The sequence below is a fragment of the Opisthocomus hoazin genome, chromosome 28, assembly GCF_030867145.1.
Source record: "Opisthocomus hoazin isolate bOpiHoa1 chromosome 28, bOpiHoa1.hap1, whole genome shotgun sequence".
Lineage (NCBI taxonomy): Eukaryota > Metazoa > Chordata > Aves > Opisthocomiformes > Opisthocomidae > Opisthocomus > Opisthocomus hoazin.
In genome coordinates, this window is record NC_134441.1 from 3,578,958 (window position 1) to 3,599,006 (window position 20,049).

The 20,049-nt window shown below is 66.1% G+C and overlaps 2 protein-coding genes across 5 annotated transcripts; one reads left to right on the forward strand and one right to left on the reverse strand.

Annotated features, from left to right (window-relative positions):
* Positions 1–202: 202 nt before the first annotated feature.
* On the reverse strand, positions 203–10,449 carry LMAN2L (lectin, mannose binding 2 like). Of its 4 annotated transcripts, none has more exons than XM_075444562.1 (9): positions 10,310–10,449; positions 10,107–10,225; positions 7,993–8,110; positions 7,116–7,198; positions 4,372–4,404; positions 3,819–3,980; positions 3,636–3,750; positions 2,319–2,438; positions 203–1,764 (listed from the first exon to the last, which is right to left on the reverse strand). In XM_075444562.1, the coding sequence occupies exons 1-9, from the start codon at positions 10,437–10,439 to the stop codon at positions 1,622–1,624; spliced, it is 1,023 nt and encodes a 340-aa protein (XP_075300677.1). In that variant the 5' UTR covers positions 10,440–10,449; the 3' UTR covers positions 203–1,621. The 4 variants fall into 4 exon arrangements, 3 of the variants coding, with proteins under 3 accessions (XP_075300677.1, XP_075300678.1, XP_075300679.1); XR_012766318.1 differs by lacking the exon at positions 203–1,764 and adding an exon at positions 2,573–2,828 and having other exon boundaries at positions 2,356–2,438; XM_075444563.1 differs by lacking the exon at positions 4,372–4,404.
* Positions 10,450–11,088: 639 nt separating this feature from the next.
* CNNM4 (cyclin and CBS domain divalent metal cation transport mediator 4) lies at positions 11,089–19,465 on the forward strand. The gene is made up of 8 exons (XM_075444561.1): positions 11,089–12,589; positions 15,792–15,935; positions 16,019–16,156; positions 16,649–16,818; positions 17,375–17,474; positions 17,923–17,985; positions 18,881–19,056; positions 19,167–19,465. The coding sequence occupies exons 1-8, from the start codon at positions 11,089–11,091 to the stop codon at positions 19,374–19,376; spliced, it is 2,502 nt and encodes an 833-aa protein (XP_075300676.1). The 3' UTR covers positions 19,377–19,465.
* The last annotated feature ends 584 nt before the right edge of the window (positions 19,466–20,049 follow it).

Sequence of the window (20,049 nt, forward strand, 5' to 3'; positions counted from 1 at the left end):
CCGTGTCACCCCCTGAATAAAGCCAAAGCATCGCGCCCGACTCCGTGGGGTGGCAATGGGGGGGCTCATAAGGGAGCTGCTCCGCTTCGGGGAGCCCCACGCCATGGGACGTGGCCCCCGCGTCGCTACGGCCCTCGCCGGGGGAGTTTGGGGGGGAAATGCTGCATCCAGGGGACGCGGCGGTGACAAAAGCACGGCCACGTCACACACACACCAATGTTTATTCCAAGACACCAGCCACAGCTCCAGGGAGAGGCAGGCACGTTGCGCTCCTCATCGGGCAAAAAAAGGCAAAACACCACAAAAACAACTCTCCTTTCACGCCCCAACCACCAGCGGGCGCTTGGGAAAAAAGCTCCCGCACCCCCCGGTGACAACACGCTGCCGAGAAACCCCCGGCCACACGCGCGTGTCCCCAGGCACCACCGGGACCCCTGTGGGGGTCCGAGTGTCCCGGACAGCAGCGGAGCGAGCGCACCGCTCCCCGCGACGCCCCTGAGGAGGGTGCTGCTGCTGACGGGGCGGCAAAGTTACCGTCTTGACGTCCCCAGAGCCACTACGAGTCCCCTGGGACAAACTGACCTAACGTCTCCGTGTCCTGGGTCCCCCCCGGCCTCCGCGCCATCACCTCGCGAGCGACCGATGGGGTCCCCGGGGCTAAGGCGGCTGCGACGACCGGGACGAGAAACGCGGAGAAACCATTTGTCCAAAAGCAGTCACTGAGGTAGGAATAAACGACGACTCCCTGAAAGGCGGCGAGAGCTCCGGCTGCGAGCGGCTGGGGAGGGGGGGGGGAATGGCCCCCCGAGGCTCAGCTCCTCGTCGGGGGCCGCGGCGAGCACCGAGGGGCAGGCTGCCAGAAGCCACGACACGACACGCAACGAGCGCCGGAGCCAGGGGCCGCGGCGTGCTCGGCCTCGGCTCTACGGAGCGGGGAGAGCGGCCGAGACGCGGCAGGGAACGGGCAGCGGGAGAAGGCAGGGTCAGATCCCGAAGCGAGGAGGGGTCTGCAGCCGCCGGGGAGAACCGTCAGCGTCCCCTGCCCCCGTAACACCAAAAACCGCAGCGGGACGGAGAGGGGTCGCACGGCGGCGGGGGAATTCAGAGTACGAAGAAAAGCAGCCCGGTCTCCGAAGGCGGGTGACGGAAAGCGGCCGGAGCGGGATGCACAGCTTGGAAAATCCCTCCTGGAACGGAAACCGCTGGAGACGAGGGGTTGCGAGGGTCACGGTGACGCGGCGAGGGGTTAGCGTAGGAGTCCGGGGAGGAAAGCGGGCGCTCGCGGGCGTCCTCAGCCGCGATTTCACAGCCGAGGTGGTGACTTCTGCCCGCGGCCGGGCTCCCCGTACGGCAGAGACAGCGCGGTGCCGCCGCCGTGCAGCCCGTCCTCCTCAACACCTCGCCAAGCGAAGCTCCTTCGGGGGACGGCAGGTCCACGCCACGCTGCGGATCCCCCGCTCCCGCCGTGGGAGCTCCGGAGCCGTCCCTGCGGGGGCTGGCGGGGGGACACGGGGGTCCTCGCCGCCAGGGTCGGTCCATCACGCTCTGGCCAGCCTGGGACGGGTGGGAGCCGGGACGCGGCTCGCAAGGACTAGGCCATCCCGGGAGGGGGTTTTCCAAGTCAGTAGAAGTGTTTTCGGCTCTGCTCCTGCCACTTGTTGTAGACGATGACTCCAATGACGATGGCGAAAACGATGGCAACGAGGGAGAAGAAGACAATTAAGAAGAGAGCCAGGCCGCTCATGGGCTCCAGCGGGGCCTCCACTGTGTGGCAGAGTGAGAACGACAGCCCGTGAGCCCCCGGCACCCCAAAATTCAGCCAAGATCTGCCTGTGCCAGGGGGGTTTAGCCCCACGTGCACCCTGCCAGGCTCACACCGCCCCAGGGTTTGGCTTCCCCACGCTGTGGGGCCCGGCTCATCGCAAGGGCTACAGCCCTGAGAGCTCAGGGCACAGCAGGGGCTCGTGGACGTGTCTGCGGTGGGATTTCTGCAAGGGAGATGACACCCTCGAGGCTCAAACCTCCACGGGCTTCCAGCGCACGCGTGGCATGACCGAAGGGGAGCGGACAGGCGCAGCCCGCGACGCCCACACCAAACGGAGACGGGCTGCGATGCCGGCTGTGTCGCACAGCGGCGAGAACAACCCTCGGTGGGAGGAACAGGGCACGGACATCCCCAGTCCGGCTCGGTGGTGAGACGATGTGGTTTCTGCTCTGCAAACATCACAACCCTGGGGGTCCCCTCAAATCCCTGGGGGTCCCCCCAAATCCCTGGGGGTCCCACCTTGCCCTGTGTGAGGCCAATGGCTCCTACTCACATCCCGGCAGCTTCAGGTTGTCCACGACCGGCAGATACACCTCTCTGTCGCGCTTCTCCTCCTCCGGCGTCCGCTCCACCGTCAGCTGGAAAAGCTTCAGCGAAATGATGTCGTGGTTGTCTGGAAGCGGAGCAGAAACGTGTCCCGAGGCGTCGCCGACGGATACGGCTCTGGCCCGGGGATTCGAGTGCCGCAGGGTGTTATCACCGGGGGCAAAGGCGCCGGCTCTCCCTTCCCAACGGGGGAAAACTCACCTCCGCAGGGCAGGGTCTGCCCCGGGCTGGGAGCTGCGTCCCAGCGCAGGGCCCTCGGCCAACGGGAGCCTTTAAGCTACTCAAACTGAAAAACGACAGCCCAGAGCGGGAGCTCGTCGGACTCGAAACCGCTCGGCCACCCGAAGGGAACGTGTTAGCATCGGCCTCACGTGGCCCTACTTCCTTTGCTCCACGGAGTTGTTAGTGGGACAAGGCGAGCGCTCCACGCCAGCCTGCCAGCTCCCCGGGCAGAGATCTGAGAGAGAAAAGGAACTTTTGTTGGAGCCAACAACGGGCCCAGACACCGGCCGTCAATCTGCTTTTGTAGAGGCGTCACTCAAAATCGGGCTTAAAACCTGCCCAAAGAGGCGCAGCGGGGTGACGTCAGGCCTCGCGGCACCTCGACCAGCGCCGGCAGAGAAGTGCTACGCCGAGGAAGGCAGCAGGCTTTAGCTTTAGCTCTCTGCAAAACCCAGTTTACACCAGCCCACACTGCACCACCACTTCCAGGCGCGCCCGGCTGGTCCCTCCCTCAGCAACGGGCAGGCGATAGCTCTCAGGCTAGGAAATCCAAAGCAAAATCCATGTCCCAGAGACGGAGTCAGAGAGCAGGAGCGAGCACCGTGGCTGGGCTGTAACGCCCGGGGCGCCCGCAGCGATGGCAGCTCTCTCCAGCGCTGCCCTCGGGGCGGGAGAGTACAGATTTCTTTTTTCAGCCCTCACCCTGTTTTTACGGCTCCCAAGGCACGTGTTTTGGCGCCCGACCCTCCGGCTGAGCCGGTACAGCCGCTCTGCCGCCGCGGTGCTGAGCGAGGAAAGCGGGCAGCGCTGCCTAGGCAAAGCACTCGGGGAAACAACGCGCCCAGACCGGGCCTTTGGCTCCTCAGGAGTTGCTGCGAGATGAAAAGCACGGCTCCAGCTCACGGATGCTCAAAGCAAGGAAAGGTCCTCACGTGTATCTGCAAGCCCCACCAGGTACCGAGCCGCACCTCCAGAGACCCAAAGCTGCGCAGGAGCTGCCAGAGCCGCTCGGGAAACAGGGCCGGGGACGCCGGGGCAGTACCTGACAGGTCTCCGGTGACAGAAGAGGTCCCAAAGTAGTACCCGCGGGGCAAGCGCACGCCCGGCACGTCGATGCAGTCTCGCCACTCGTGCTTACCGTCGATATCGATCAACACCTGCGAAGGAAGCAGCTCCCTCAGCCCCCGCCACGGGCCCGCTGCCCGCCCCGGCCGGCGGCGCTCACCGTCAGTCTCCTCTTGACGTAGCGGATCACCAGGAAGGTGTCGTGGTTGAGGTTGCGCACCATGGCCGTGCAGCCCCCCAGCTCCGTCGGCCGCCCGTCCCGGTCGTGGTCGTAGGTGAGGGAGCCGTTGTTCACCATGGCCGAGATGTAGGGGAAGACGCGCTGCGAAGGGGGGGCAAGGCTGGGGGTGAGGTTCTGCTCTCGCCCCGCTGCCACGGCTCCGCTCTACCGGCTGCCCGTGAATCCCGGCACATCTCCAGGGTCAGGAGCCACAACAGCCCTACGGACCCCAAGCTGCTCCATCCCCCCCAGGAATCCAACTCAACAAGACAACAGCACGATCCCTCTTCATCCCCCAGCCTTCCTCGGGCTCAGCCTCAGCGCCCAGACATCCAGGATGGAGGACAGCCGGTTTCCATGCAGTCTCCCAGCTCACACAGGGGTTTCCGGGCTCACACAGGGATTTCTGGAGCTCGGAGGAGGGAATTCCTTGACCACGAGCCGAGGTGAAACCCGACAGCTTGGGAACGGGTAGGTCAGCAAGAGCAAGTACCTGGTTTCCCGGGCTGTACCTCCTCTTCTGAGCCTGCCAGTCCAGGGTTATCGCAAGGCAAGAAAGAGCACAGAAGCAAGACGGTCACAGACCAGAGTTTAGTATTAACCCGCAGCCTGGAAGCTTCCTCCCTAGAGAGCCCAGCGCGTTACCAGCTCAGCGGAGACTAAAGCAGGGAGAGGTTTAGGTGCTGAATCCCAGGACGCACGGCTAGGAAACGGCGCCGGCCAGCGAAAGCCACAGCAAGCGTCGCCACGTACGGCATCTCTCCTCCTCACCCACACAAAAGCCAGCGCCCCAACGGGGGACACGTCGGCCACAACCGCTCCCCAGGGACCCACAGCTAAGCTCCCTCTAGACAAGACAGCCAGAAGGCTGAGCTGCCATCCAGCGAGACCTGGACAGGCTGGAGAGCTGGGCAGAGAGGAACCTGATGAGGTTCAACAAGGGCAAGGGCAGGGTCCTGTACCTGGGGAGGAACAACCCCAGGCACCAGTACAGGCTGGGGTGACCCGCTGGAGAGCAGCTCTGCGGAGAGGGACTGGGAGTGCTGGGGGACGACAGGGTGACCATGTCCAGTGGTGCTCAGCGACAGGACAAGGGGCAACGGGCACAAACTGAAGCAGAGGAAGCTCCAGCTGAACCTGAGGAAGAACTTCTTCCCTCTGAGGGTGACGGAGCCCTGGCCCAGGCTGCCCAGGGAGGCTGTGGAGTCTCCTTCTCTGGAGATACTCCAGCCCCGCCTGGACGCGGTGCTGTGCAGCCTGCTCTGGGTGACCCTGCTTGGGCAGGGGGTTGGGCTGGGTGACCACAGAGGTCCCTTCCAACCCCAAACATTCTGTAATTCTAGGTCTTTTCATCCTTTTAAAGGTGAGAGAAAGCAGAACCCACACGCCGTTACAGCGACTGGCCGGTCAGCATTTCTCCATCTCTCCCCTTTCTCGGTGCTTGACCGGAGGAGGGCAGCCCCCTCCGGGTGCAGACAGCACCGGGAAGCCAGACACCCACATTCTGCTGATTATTTCTTTTAATTAAGACCTGCCATGCGTCCCTTTGCCCCAGAAAAGCAGAGCTGCCACCCTGCAATTCACCAGGCTCCATCCAATGCCACGCTAATCCCCGGGCGCTGCCGGTAACGCGGCACCAGGCAGCTCAGAAAGGCTTTTATGGGGACAAAGTCCAGCCCCGCGCCAGAGCCGGCTGCTTGGCAGGTTTGAATAAAAGCTGGCAGTTACTCAACGCTCCCTCGGCAGCTCCAAGGTCAGGGCCCATCCCAGCTGCGCCCTTTTGTCTCTCGCCGGGATGAAGGGGGTCCCGCGGGGCGGTGGAGCTAGCGCCAGGGTCTCGGCATAAAATTTTAGGGGGCCTATATTTTAGGGGGAGCTGGAATTAAGAAAGGATCCAGCTCTGGTTTTGGAGCGATGAAAGCAATTCCAGCATTAGGGTGGGAAGGCCCCGGTTTTAACTGCCACTGCACACCCTTCTCCACAGTAACGCACGCCAATAAACCTCAGACAAACAACGGACACGTCAGGAACACAAAGGTCTTCAGACTGGCACCTTTCCAAGAGGCAGAGCGCAGTCACACGGCATCCCTGAGAGCAGGGGAAGCCTCCCGCCGACTGCCTGCGTGCAACAGCCCCGTCACGCAGGCAGGCCTGGGCTGGCAGCTCGGGTGCTTGGTGGATGACAAGGTGACCACGAGCCCGCAGCATGTCCTGGGTGCCAAGAAGGCCGATGGGATCCTGGGGTGCATCCAGAGTAGTGTGGGCAGCAGGGCGAGGGAGGTTCTCCTCCCCCTCTGCTCTGCCCTGGGGAGGCCCCATCTGCAGTGCTGGGTCCAGTGCTGGGCTCCCCAGTTCAAGAAAGGTGAGGAGCTACTGGAGAGAGTCCAGCGCAGGGCTACGAGGATGAGGAGGGGACTGGAGCATCTCTCCTACGAGGACAGGCTGAGGGAGCTGGGCTTGTTCAGCCTGGAGAAGAGAAGGCTGAGAGGGAACCTTAGAAATGCCCATAAATATCTGCAGGGTGGGGATCAGGAGAATGGGGCCAGACTCTTTCCAGTGGTGCCCAGCGACAGGACAAGGGGCAACGGGCACAAACTGAAGCAGAGGAAGCTCCAGCTGAACCCGAGGAAGAACTTCTTCCCTCTGAGGGTGACGGAGCCCTGGCCCAGGCTGCCCAGGGAGGCTGTGGAGTCTCCTTCTCTGGAGATATTCCAGCCCCACCTGGCCGCGGTGCTGTGCAGCCTGCTCTGGGTGACCCTGCTTGGGCAGGGGGTTGGGCTGGGTGACCACAGAGGGCCCTGCCAACCCCGACCATGCTGGGATTCTGTACCACTCTACAATGACCACACTCTTGGTACAGCCTCACCTCAACTGCTACTCGCTGGCAGCCTCCCGAAAGCACACGAGCTCGCAATGTCATCAGGCGCTTTTCTCCTGCCCTGAAAGCTTTCCCTCTGGGGAAAGCTGACCACAAAACTAGCCCACAGCTTCTCTCGTCTCTGAAGAGTTATTGCCTCACTGGGAAGAAAAACCGACTACGCAGAGCATGGCGGGGAAAGGTACTGGAGGGGAAGCAGAGCAGTATCTGGTCTCCGATTTAAGAGCTCAAAAAGGATCGCACTGTGCCAATGAAGGGCTGCGTTTGCGGCGACGCGAGCCGCAACCTCGGTGCTGCCCATGCCACGCTCGCCAGGCAGCTGCCAAGCAGCCTGGCCCCCTGTATCCTTCCTAGCTCACCTCCTGCTGCTTCTCCTCGTTTGGGTAGGTGTCCACGAACACTCCCAGGCCCAGGAAGTTATCCTTGCTTCCAAAGACAGGCCCTAGGAGGAAGGAGAGGCTCTGACTAAGGGTGGCAAGGCCAGGCAGGCGTGGAGAAGGGTTTGTTGCCCATCCCTCTGTGTTGTTCCCTGCATCAGGTACCGAGGCAGGCGCTCCCAGGGACAGATCTACCTGAGATATACCCTCAGATCACATAACTGTATCAAACCCCACACGTGAGTTGGGAGGGCGTACAGGGTCAGGGCATGCCGTGGCAGGGCCGGACACTGCGATGGGGGATCAGCGGGGAGGGATCTCTCGTCCCCAGCTCCCACCCACGTCGGCGGGACGGAGCTGCGTCACCTCTCCAACGGCCAGAGATGGAGCCGAGCAGGGCAGAGCTCCATGCAGCCACCAGCGGCTCATCGAGCACAGACCCCCCAGGCAGGGGTCAGACTAAACCCCGCACCCTTCGTCGGACAAGGATCGAGCCTCCTCCGCCGTCTGATTTTTAGGAGCTGACTCCCAGCATGTCCCATTGTGCCACCCATCTCAAGATCAGGGCAAAACAACCCCAAAGGCTGACTCCAGCCTCCCTGGGCCCCCCTAAGCCCCCAACCCAGGGTGCCGAGGCTCAGAGGCAGCCTCACGCATGGTCCTTACTCCCTCTTCGCCTGCCACAGTGGAATAAAAACAACCCTAAGGCCCCACAACACTGCAGTTCCTCAGAGGACGCTGCAAATCCCCGCTGTGGTTTCCCTGAGCGCGCCTATGGACCAGGGAGAAGGTCTCCTTGAGACCTGGAGCTGCCCGGCACCGTCCCCTCGCCACACGGCCTCCACCCCGGCAGCTTTACCTGGCTGCATGCGGTCTTTGGTGTACCAGATGGCAAAGCCGTCTCCGTTCAGGTTCTTCTTGCCTTGCCCGTGGATTTTAAAATGCACCTGCATCTCCCAGTCGCGGAGGTAACACGGCTGCAAGAGGAGGAGCAAGGATGTGAAATCAGGGCGTCCCTCACGCCAGCACCCACCGATTCCCTGCCCACGAGGGTCAGGGCCCAACCCCCGCAGCCGGCTGGGCCGTCCTCTGCCCATCGCAACAGCCGGCAGCTCCACGCGCCGTCAAACCGGAGAGCGCGCCGCCACTCCTTGCCAACAGACCCTGCTGTCCTATATTTTGGGTGTGAGCAAGAATAATTAGTCCCAAGAGACATCATTAAGCCAAGGGAATTGGTCGTTACCCAAGGCTGCAAGAAGCCAAGGAACCGATTCCGAGCTCACGCTGTCCTGAGGCAACTCCGGCAAATCAGCAACTCGCACCCAGGAAAAGGAGAGCAGAAAGAGCCCGAGGAGCAGCTAATTGCTGACGAGCCAATTATTCCTCGAGCTACCCAGAACTTCCCTGCGCTAACGGGCACGCAACCCGTCGAGCTTGCAGCGGATTCGCTCGTGCGATGCGGTGAAGCCGGCCGGTGGCTTCGCTCGCAAGCCACGACGTTCTGTAGGAGCCGTAAACCCAAGCCAGAATAAAAAAAATACTCCCTCGATATTTTATAACAGAAAGCCGAGCGTGACGGAGCGCTCCCGGTCTCGTAGGACGTTTTCCAAGCCGCTGCAGAGCGGCGGGGCACAAAAACCCCACCGACTTCAACCCCAACTTGAGATTCAGTGGGAATTATCAAGGTGTTCAAGGGAGCCTTGCTCGCGAGGGCAGTGGAACACCCTGACACGCCGCCTCGAGCTGCCGCTTTCCCGGCCCGGCCCCGCGATGGGGGCACGGCAGAGGGGGCAGCGGGTGTGCTCCGGCCGTGGTGGTCCCAGGAGAGACCCCAAGCTGGTTGGCACAGGGCCCCCCCCCAAAATTCACATGGCAGGGGGGCTCAGCTCTTGCAGGAATCGCCACGCCAAAGGCTGGAAGCTGAAGGGCCGCTGGTTCCCCAAAGCCCCCCAGTTCCAACCCCCACTGCCCTCCCCTGCCCCCCCTCAACACTCCCAGCCACCGGTCCACCACCCTCCCCTATGCCCCCCCCCAATTCCCCCCACACCGCTTCAGCCCAGGCCCTCAAACCTCCCCAGCCCAAACACCCCCCGATGCCCCCCCTCCCCATAAACCCCTCATAGCGGCTGGCCTGAACCCCCACCCTCCCTCATTTGCCCCAGACCTGCCCAGCCACCCTAACACCCCCCTTTTTAGCTAAAAATCCCCTTCCCCAGGACCCCAGCCCATACACCCGCACCCCAAACCACCTTATTGGGACCCCCCACACCCCTGCCTTAGCCTCCAAGCTCCCAGCCCTCCTCTCAGCCAAAACCCCCCTTCCCCAGGACCCCAACCCAGATACCTGCACCCCAAACCCCCTTATCAGGACCCTCCACACCCCTGCCTCAGCCTCCAAGCCCCCAGGCCCCCTCTCAGCTGAAACTCCCCTTCCCAAGGTCCTCAGTCCATACACCCACCCCCCAAACCCCCCTTATCGGGACCCCCGACACCCCTGGCTCAGCCTCCAGCCCCCCAGACCCCCTCTCAACTAAAACCCCCTTCCCCAGGACCCTAACCCAGACACCCACACCCCAAACCCCCTCATCAGGGCCCCCCACACCACTGCCTCAGCCTCCAAGCCCCCAGCCTCCCTCTCAGCTTAAACCCCCCTTCCCCAGGACCCCAGGCCCTATACCCACCCCCCAAATCCCCTTATTGGGACCCCCCGACACCCCTGCCTCAGCTTGCAAGCCCCCAGCCCCCCTCTCAGCTGAAACTCCCCTTCCCGAGGGCCTCAGTCCATTCACCCACCCCCAAACCCCCTTACCGGGACCCCCCACACCCCTGCCTCAGCCTCCAACCCCCCAGCCCCCCCATACTCCCCCCTAAGACCCCAAACCCCACTTCCCAACCCCCCCCAACCCGGCCTGAACCCGCTCCGCCGCCCCCCACGGTCCCGACCGCCCCCCCCACCGCCCCCCCCGGGCTCACCACTCGGTTCCAGACGGCTCCCTGCTTGCTCTGCACGTCGGGGGTGAGGCGGATGTACTGGGTCATGACCATGGCGTTGCCCAGCAGGTCCCACAGCCCCGAGCTGGCCGAGCCCACGCCTGCGGCCCACACGCACCGTCGGTACCGGGCGCCGGGTACCGGGGCGCCGCTCACCGCCACCCCCCTACCCGCACCCCACTCACCCTGGTAGGGCTTGGAGAGCGAGTGCTCCCGCTTGAGATGCTCCTCCGTCTGCTCGGCCCGCGGCCCGCCCAACGCCAGCGCCACGGCCAGCAGCGCCAGCCCGGCCCGCCACCGGCCCGCCGCCGCCATCTTCCCTCCTCCGGCCGCCCGCGCCGCGCCCCGCCTCGCCCGCCCATTGGCCGCCCCGCCCCGCCGCGCCGCCTGCCGGTTGGCCGCGCCGCCTGTCTGTCATCTCGGAGGCGGGGCGAGCGCGGGGGGTGGTGGCCAATGTAGTTCCCGCCGCCTTAAAAGGGTCCGCGGCGGCAGGGAGCCCACCAGCCCCGCTGCTCTCCCAGCCGTCGTCCTGCCCCCCCCGGGTCCTAATGCCCCCCGCGTACTACTGCCCCCTGCTCTGGGTCCTAATGCCCCCCAAGTCCTAGTGCCCAAACCGGGTCCTAGTGCCGCTCTGCCCCCCCCCCCCGCATCCACCTTCTCCAGGGGACACTCCCCACCTAACTGTTACTCCCAACCCCGGTGTCACCCGCACGCACTCCCCAGATCCACCCCAACCTCCCCGCACACTCCCGTTCCTTCCCCTCCAGGTGACTCCGCGCTGTCACTTCCACACACCCTGCGGTCCCCACCCACCTCAGGGCATTCCGCCATCGCCCCCTTAAGGCTCCCGCCCGCTTTACGCACGCCTCCGCCCACCCCACCCCCCCCACCAAACCCCGCCCTCCACCGGGGCGCGGCGGCGCGGATGACGCGGCCGCGAGCGCGGCGGCCGCGAGACACCAACATGGCGCCGGGCGGCGGGCGGCGGCGCGGAGGCGGCGGGGGGGGCTCCGGTGGAGGCCCCGGCGGAGGCTCCGGCGGCGGGGGAGGGGGCCCGGCTTCCTCGTCGTCGTCGTCGTCGTCGTCGTCGTCGTCGTCTCCTCCGCTGCTGCCGCCGCTGCTGCTGCTGCTGGCGCTGCCCGGCGGGGGGGGAACGGCGGCGGGGCCGGCCCCGGGGCCCGGGACGGACAGCGTGATCCTGGGGATGCGGCTGGAGGAGAGCACGAAGCCGGCGGCGGGAGCTCCGTCCCGCGGGCCCATCCGGGTGACGGAAGGCAGCGAGCTGCTCCTCCGCCTCTACGGGCTGGGCCTGGGGCCCGGCACCGGCGAACGGGTGGCTTTCGCCGAGCTGAAGCCGGTCGCCAACGTTTCGGTCGCCAACGGCACCTGCCCGGAGCGGTCGCAGGATCTGCTGGTGCGGCCCGGCCCGGCCGAGGCCCGCGACACCTCGGCCCTGCTGCGGGTCCGCGTCCAACCCCTGCGCAAGGACGAGCGCGCCAAGACCTACGTCCTCTGCACCCAGCGGCGGCCCGGGCAGCCCTGGCTGCCCCACCAGGGTCCCGACGGGCGCATCGTGGTGCTGGAGGAGAAGAAGTCGCTGCTGCCGCTGTGGCTGCAGGTGATCCTGATCGCCGGGCTGCTGGTGCTGTCGGGGATGTTCAGCGGGCTCAACCTGGGGCTGATGGCGCTGGACCCCATGGAGCTGCGCATCGTGCAGAACTGCGGGACCGAGAAGGAGAAGCGTTACGCCCGGAAGATCGAGCCCATCCGCCGGAAGGGGAACTATTTGCTCTGTTCTCTGCTGCTGGGTAACGTGCTGGTTAACACCACGCTCACCATCCTCCTCGACGACCTCATCGGCTCCGGCATCGGCGCCGTCGTCGCTTCCACCATCGGCATCGTCATCTTCGGCGAGATCGTGCCCCAGGCGCTCTGCTCGCGGCACGGCTTGGCCGTGGGCGCCAACACCATCGTGGTCACCAAGTTCTTCATGCTGGTGACGTTCCCCCTCTCCTACCCCATCAGCAAGCTCCTCGACTGCATCCTGGGCCAGGAGATCGGCACTGTCTACAACCGGGAGAAGCTGGTGGAGATGTTGAAGGTGACGGAACCCTACAACGACCTGGTGAGGGAGGAGCTCAACATGATCCAGGGAGCCCTGGAGCTCCGCACCAAGACGGTGGAGGACGTGATGACCCCGCTGCAGAACTGCTTCATGATCAACAGCGACGCCATCTTGGACTTCAACACCATGTCGGAGATCATGGAGAGCGGCTACACCCGCATCCCCGTCTACGAGGAGGAGCGTTCCAACATCATGGACATCCTCTACGTCAAGGACCTGGCTTTCGTCGACCCCGACGACTGCACCCCCCTCAAAACCATCACCAAATTCTACAACCACCCCGTCCACGTCGTCTTCCACGACACCAAGCTGGACGCCATGCTGGAGGAGTTCAAAAAGGGTGAGGGGGCCCGGGGGTGCCGCTGCTTCCCCGAGGTGCTGCTTTCTCCCCCTCGGAGGAGGCCGGTGGACGCCGGAAGCAAAACTCCAGGGAGTTTTGCCGGCCGGGGGTCCCCACGGTTCGGGCGGTCACGGTCCGGAGGGGACCGGGCGCTGGGGACGGGCAGCGCGGCACCGAACCGGGGCAGCTGCCGTCCCCGGGCTTCCGGGGTTCGGTGTGCGACGGCGCTGCGCCCGCGCCGGGCAGCGAGAGCCTCTGCGTTGGCGGCGGAGGAGCAGCCGGTGCTCAGCGCCAGCCTCCAGAAAACACTTCGGGAGTGTTTACTTGTTCCTTGTTTTTAATTATCGGCCCCGGAGGCCCGTGAGTAGTTGCTGGAAAATTGCTCGGCTCCCCGGTTTGGGCTTGGCTCCCTCCTCTGGGCCCTTCCCCGCCGCGGGGAACGGCGAGCACGGCTCCATCCCCGCTCCGCTTTCTGCTCGCGGCGTCAACCCGGAGCAGGCGGAGGGCTGGGAGGAGGAGCGGGACCCCGGCTCGCCAGAGACCGATCCCACCGGGAGCGGGACGCCGTCGCTCCGAGGCAGGGTTTGACCTTCGTGGGGTCCCCGCCTGGGGCTTTGCCAGATGAGGCAGGGGACCCTGCCGCGCTCCCCGCCTTCTCGCAGCTCCTGCCGGGACCGGCTGCCGGGGACGGGGTGAAATGGCGAGCGCGGCGGTGGAGGAGCTGTGCCGGGTGATGCCGGGCCAGCCCTCAGCCGTGCGTGACCCCCGGCTCCCGTTACGCTCGCCCAGTGAAGGCTTGGGCAAGAGCCCCGGTTTGCTGCCGTCGGGGACATTTCCGGAGGGGTCGTGCTGAGATTTAGGGGATTTCATAATTCCTCTTGGAGCAAGCGCTCGGCTCGAGCTTGGGCGAGGGCTTGGGAGCTGGTGGGTCCAAGCCTGGCTGGTCTGCGAGGGTGGGTGGGAGACAGCGGCTCTGCTCCTGCCTCCCTTGGCGACCGCGCTTCCCTGGCTCCCCGAAACGTCGACGGGGCAGCAACGCCCCTCGCTCACGGCCTGGAGTCGCTTGTGGCGCGGCCGAGGCGGTGGGGTCTCGTCGGCTTGGAGCTGCCCTGGGTAGTGGAAAACCCTCCTGGCAAAGGCTTCTCCCGCAGCTCATCCCGCGCCGGTTTGAGAAGCACCGCGGGAGCGCACGCTGCCATCCCGTTCTCCCCCCCTGCTTCCAAAAACCGGCGGTGCAGAGGCAGAGTCCCGGTGCTGCCGGAGCTGGGGTTATCCCGGCTGCTGGCACCGCCTTCCCCTCCGCTGAATCCTTATTAAAGGATTTAAAGCCCGCTCGTTCCGGTTACAAAGCCGCCCCTGTCCTGTATTGTTGTTTTTTCATCCCTGCCACTCTGGGTCAGGAGCAGGGGCGGTTTTTGAGGTCCCCCTCCGAACCCCGATCCCCGCAGATGCAGCACCGCAAGTCCCCCCCTCGCCCCGCGGATCGGGACCTGGGTCGGAAGCGGGAGACGCGCCCAGCGAGAGCGTGAAGATGGAAAAATCAATCGGCCGCGCTTCGGATCGCTAACCGCGAGGCTCGGCGCCTCTTCCCGCCCTTCTCCTTCTCTCGAGCGGGGAACGACCCCGCGGGGAGCCCCCGGCCCCGCTGCCAGGCTCGGGGCGTTGCTCCCCCTCCTCGTGTGGGGACCGTGGCGGCGGAGCGGGGCCCGGGGTCCGTCGCACCCCGCTGCCGTGCCCTTTGCGCCGGCGGTTTGGGCTCACCGTGGCGTTGTTTGCTTTGCCACCGGCCGCTCCCCGCCGAGCTCGGGTTTGGCCGCTCGTCCCGGAGAGGAACCTCTGCCTGGCTCAGCCCCGATCCTTGCGCCTCTCCCCGCCTCGCGCGGCGGCCGCGAAGGACCCGCCGCACCTCACCGAGGGGCTGAGGCGGCGGAGCAGGGGGTTTTCACAGCCCAAACAACAATTTTAGGAGCTTTTCCCCCCTCTGCACATCGCCTTTTTGTCACGGGGTTGCCTGAACCACGTGAGCTTGGCTGAAGAAAGAGAAAAAGGGGAGCTGCGCGGTGCCTGTCCCTAAAACCAGCGTTTCCCGGAGCAGCGAGGGGCCTGCAGCCGCCAGCTCTAAAATGACACGGCAGAAGCGTCGGGGAGGGCAGAGCTGTGCTGGGGCCGCAGCGGGACGGCGAGCGGGGCACCTTGGCCCTGGCCTGGGGGCGAGCGTGGTGCTGGAGGAGGTGGAAGTGATTTTTTTTTTCGGGCTGCCTTGAGGTCAGGGAGGGAACTTCGCCTTCCTCCGTGCCTCAGTTTCCCCAGGCGAAGGATACCGGTCCTGCGGGTGCGATGGCCTGGCCTGGGCACGCTGCGGTTTTCCGTGCGGCTCCTCGTGGATGTTCCTCCTCTGAGGAGCTTTTCCTGGCGGCTTGGCGTGATTTTGGGGCAAAGCAGGAGCAATTTTGGTTCACGGAGCGGCTCGGCAGCTGGGGCAGGAGCGACGGCAGCTTCGCCACGAGCCGGCGGTTCGGAATTAGCTCGAATACGGCAAATGGCGTCCTGCCTGCGTGGGGCGAGGCCGGCAGAGCGAGGGGAGTTGGGAACTCCGGGCTGGAGAGGTCTTCCTGCCAGCGAGGACCTGCCTGCTCGTGGCCCGGGCCCGGCCGGGCAGCAGCTGCCTGCCCTTGGCTCTCTTCCCCCGGATGTTTTGGCTCCGGGATCGGGCGGCCGCTGCGGCACCAGGTGTCCGGAGCGTTTCCTCCGGGATGGGACGGCCCCGCATCGCCTCGGCAGAGCCCACGAGGAAATTTGGAGAGGTCGGGGGGCCGCTGGCGGGAACCCAGTGCGTGGCCGCGCCGTTCCCCCCCGACCCGGGGTGCCCTCAGCCGGGACCGTGCCGTGCTCCGGTGCCGTGGCCCGGGCTCCTTGGGGGACACGTCCCGTCCCGGTGCCCCCCGGGCCAGGCCCACACCCCACGGCGGCACGGAGCTGCCTCGAGCCTCGCAGACGCCGCTGGTGTGGGCTTAATTACCGTCATTAAACTGGGAGTTAGTGCCCAGCCCAGGAACTCCTTCAGATTTGAACTGGTTTATTGTTTCCTGTCCAGCAGGGAAGGGCTGGGCCCAGTGACGTCCCTGGGCGCCGGGACCCGGCGGTGGGGCTGGGGGTGCTGCGGGGGTGGTCTCCGTCCCGACGTCCGTGTGTCTGTCCGCAGGGAAGTCCCACCTGGCCATCGTGCAGAAGGTGAACAACGAGGGAGAGGGAGATCCCTTCTACGAGGTGCTGGGGCTGGTGACGCTGGAGGACGTCATCGAGGAGATCATCAAGTCGGAGATCCTGGACGAGTCGGATACGTACAGTAGGTTTGGGGTCGGCCCCCGTCCCCCTCCTCGTCGCCTGCCGGGGTCCCGTCTGTCCCCCCTGACCCCCTGCTCCCCGCAGCCGACAACCGCAGCAGGAAGCGGGTGGGCAACCAGAAGAGCAAGAGGGACTTCTCGGCCTTCAAGGACCCCGTCAACGAGCTGAAGGTGAAGGTCTCCCCGCAGCTGCTGCTGGCTGCCCACCGCTTCCTCTCCACGGGTGAGTTTTTTTTTGGGGGGGGGGAAGCCCCCCACAGCTCCAGGCACCCCTTGGCTCGGTCCGGCTGCGGAATGCCGGCGCCGATGGCTCCCCGGCACCGACGCGGTTGGGCTCGGTGCGCTCCCGTGGGCTCTGTTCCTGTCCCCACGCCGAGGAGGAGTCGCTCCAGCCATCTCGTTCGGATATTATGGGGCGCTTGCGTCTTGTCCCCCTCTCCTCCCCTTTGTCCCCTGCCCCCCAAAATGAGAAGGGCCGGGGCTCAGGGGTGCCAGGTCCTGTTCCCCGGCTGGCCCGTGTGTCCCCAGGGCTGGGGCTGGCCTTGGGGGGTCCTGGAGCTGGCGCTGGGGCCGGACCCGTGGGCGTCTGCCCCAAGGAGGTGTTGGGGGGGCCCGGCCTGATCTGGGCAGCACCTCGAGGGATGGGGGGGACACATCTTCGTCTGGAGGGACAGGGACTGTGGCTCTGACCCCCCCTTTCCCCTCTCTCTCTCAGAGGTGTCGCTCTTCACCCCCAACTTCATCTCGGAGAAGATCCTGCTGCGGCTCCTCAAGTATTCCAACGTCATCCAGGAGCTGAAGTTCGACGAGGAGAACAAGAAAGCCCCACGCCACTTCCTCTACTGCAAGAACAAGGCGGCCGACTACTTCATCCTCATCCTGCAGGTACCCGGGCGCGGGGCGGCAGCGCCAGCCCCACGCGTTGGGGTCCCTGGGTGAGCCATCACCCTGGGCAGGTCACGGTTGGGGGGTCTCATCCAGCCCAGTGCTGCAGGATGGGGGTCCCAGAGTTCTGACGTGGGATGGGGGTCACAGAATCACAGAATCCCAGAATGGCAGGGGTTGGCAGGGCCCTCTGTGGGTCACCCAGTCCAACCCCCTGCCCAAGCAGGGTCACCCAGAGCAGGCTGCACAGCACCGCGGCCAGGCGGGGCTGGAATATCTCCAGAGAAGGAGACTCCACAGCCTCCCTGGGCAGCCTGGGCCAGGGCTCCGTCACCCTCAGAGGGAAGAAGTTCTTCCTCGGGTTCAGATGGAACTTCCTCTGCTTCAGTTTGTGCCCGTTGCCCCTTGTCCTGTCGCTGGGCACCACTGGAAAGAGTCTGGCCCCGTCCTCCTGACACCCACCCTTGAGACACAGAGTTCCGACGTGGGATGGGGGTCACCGAGTTCTGACGCGGGATGGGGGTCCCAGAGTTCCGACGCCGTTTCTCCCTTGCAGGGCAAGGTGGAGGTGGAGGCTGGCAAGGAGTGCATGAAGTTCGAAGCGGGAGCTTTCTCCTATTATGGGGTGATGGCCCTCAGCCCCTCTCCTCCACCTGGTGAGCACCCCCCGATCGCCTGGGTGCCAGCGTGGGCAGAGCGCTCCCACCCTGATTTAGAGCTGCCAGTGGGAATAGGAGATGCTGGGGGCTCCGAGCGCCCGCCGCTGCCCCCCGAGCCGTCCTGGGGGGCTGCGTGGCTGGCACTTGTCCTCAGGGAGACCCCTGAGCATGTCCGGCAGCGGGCAGAGGGTCCGTGCGCGAGCCGGAGGCTGAAAACCCCCTGCCCCGATGCGGGGCCGCCCTCCCGCCGCTGCCAGGCTCCGCGAGCGCCCCGACACCGACCCTCGTGGTTTGGCTCAGCGCCGTGGCCTCACCGGCGCCCGTCCCCGCGCCCCGCGAGGGGCAGAGGTCCCGCAGCCGCCCTCGCCTCTGCCCCGGGTGGGGGGGGGCTTCTCCTGACCTTGTCCTCTGCGTCTGTGTTGTGTTGTCCGTCTCTCTGCCCTAGCCCTCCCAGCCCAGCCCCGGCGCCCATCCACAAAGCGAGGGTCAGTGTTTGCCAGGTGGACAGGTAAACGGTGCGGCTGCATGGCGTGCCAAACCCCGCTGGGACCGCATTAACCCGCCGCAGTGGGCGTCCCCCCCCCCTTAATGCAGCACCGGGTGTTCTGTCCCCCCACGCCGGGCCGGCCGCTCGCCGTCTCGTCCGGCTCCGGGTGCTGGGAGGCCGTCCCGGCTCCCTCCCCGCGTCCGAGCGCGTCTGGGCGAGGAGAGGCGGCTGCTGCCGCGGCGTGGGGCTGGAGCCGGGCACCCCACGCCCGACGTCGCCCAGCCCTGCTCGCGGTGGGGTCCCGCACGCCCCGTTAACCGCCCCGATTCCTGCCGGCCGCCTTCACCGCGGCAGAGGAGCAGGGGGCCGGGGCCGGTGGCTGTCCCCGTGCCGGGAGCTGGTGAGGGGGTGCCGCTCTCCCCGCTGCTGCATGCGGTTCCTGGGTCACCCCGGCTTTCCGAGCACGTCACCAGGCCCCCCCTTAGCCCCGTAACCACCACCTCGGCTCTAACCCCACGCAGGGCGACCGAGCCGCCGGGACAGGGAGTCCCGGTGTGCTTGGCCTGGGACTGTCCCCTGTCCCCTGCCCGGAGCAGGGGGGCCAAGGGTCTGGCCAGGCTCCGTGGCAGGTAATGGGCAGGGATCGGATCCGGCGCTGCCCGGCAGCGCTTGGCGTGGGGACGCAGGGCTGCGCTGGGGTGGACACTTGTCCCGTCACTGTCACCGCTGGGCTCCGTGTCCCCAGAGCCTGTGGCACGGGGCTCTCCCTGCCGGAGCCAGCGCTGGCATCACGGGGGCTCAGCACCCCATAACCGGCAGGCAGAGAGCTGCCAGGCCTGCCCCCACCGCGGCGTAGGACCCTCCCCGGCGCAGGGGGTCCGCGGCGTGGCTAACCCCGTCCTTCCGGTCCCCGCAGAGATCCGCTCCCCGTCCCACGTCAGCAGCCTGAACCGCTCGGCCTCGCTCAGCTACCACGAGCGCTCCGACTCCGTCTCGTCCCCGGTCAGCGGCAGCAACAACCAGCTCAGCGCCGGCGCCCAGTACGTCGCCGACTTCAGCGTCCGCGCCCTCACCGATCTCCAGTTCGTCAAGGTGAGCCGGGGTGCCGCGCCGGGACGGGGACGCCGGCGGCGGGGTCCGGCACCGCTCCTCACCCCGCCACCGTTTGATTTATTATTTATTTATTTTTATTCCCGGTGCAGATCACGCGGCAGGAATACCAGAACGGCCTGACAGCCTCCCGCATGGACAGTTGTCCCCAGTCCCCCGACAGCAACGCCCCGAAACCGGACGCCGGTTTACCGGAGAAACCGGAACCTTCCGCCGCCGCCGACGAGACCACCAGCCTCCTGAACGAGAGGAACTGCCTGAGCCGCCGGAGCAACCACAGCCCCCTGGAAAACTCCATCTGACCCCGGCGCGCGCCGGGAGGGACCCGTTCCCCGGTAGGAACCGCTCGGCGTTCTCCTACCGGGCGTGCCGCGGTCGCCGGAGAAGCCCGGTCGAGCTGGAGGCGGCGCGGCAGGAAACGGAGCCGGGAGATTTTGCTGCTGCTTTCCAGACTGGCTGATTATTTTTTTTTTTTTTTTAATTAATTTAAATGGATGGCGGCGGGGACGCGGCGTCGCTCTCCGCCGACGGCGCTCGCTCAGCTCAGGGAGCTTCAGGCCTCGTTACGCCGCGGCGGGGGCGGCTGCGTCCCGGCCGCTCCCCGGTGTTTTCGGGGCGCGACGGTGGGCGCGGAGGCGTCTCGTCCTCATCCCGGGGCGACGCGGTGACCCTTCTCGGTGGCCGTTCCCCTTCCCGCTGGCCCGGGGCACCGGGGGATGGCGGCGGCGGCAGGCCTGAGGCCGAGGCGATGGGCTCGGCGGCTCCGGAGCCGGCGCGGGAGCCCCCCCCCCCCGTTCCCCCCGCCACCACCCACCGGTGTCACGAGCGTGCTGAGGACGGCAGGGACGGTTTCCCCGGCGGTTTCGGTGCCTTCCCCCCCCCCGCCCCGCCGTGGGGTGTCTCAGGGTACCCGGACCGGGGGGCCGGGGCGCAGGGGGGGGGTCAGGAGCTGGTTTTTCGGGGCGGCACAAAGCT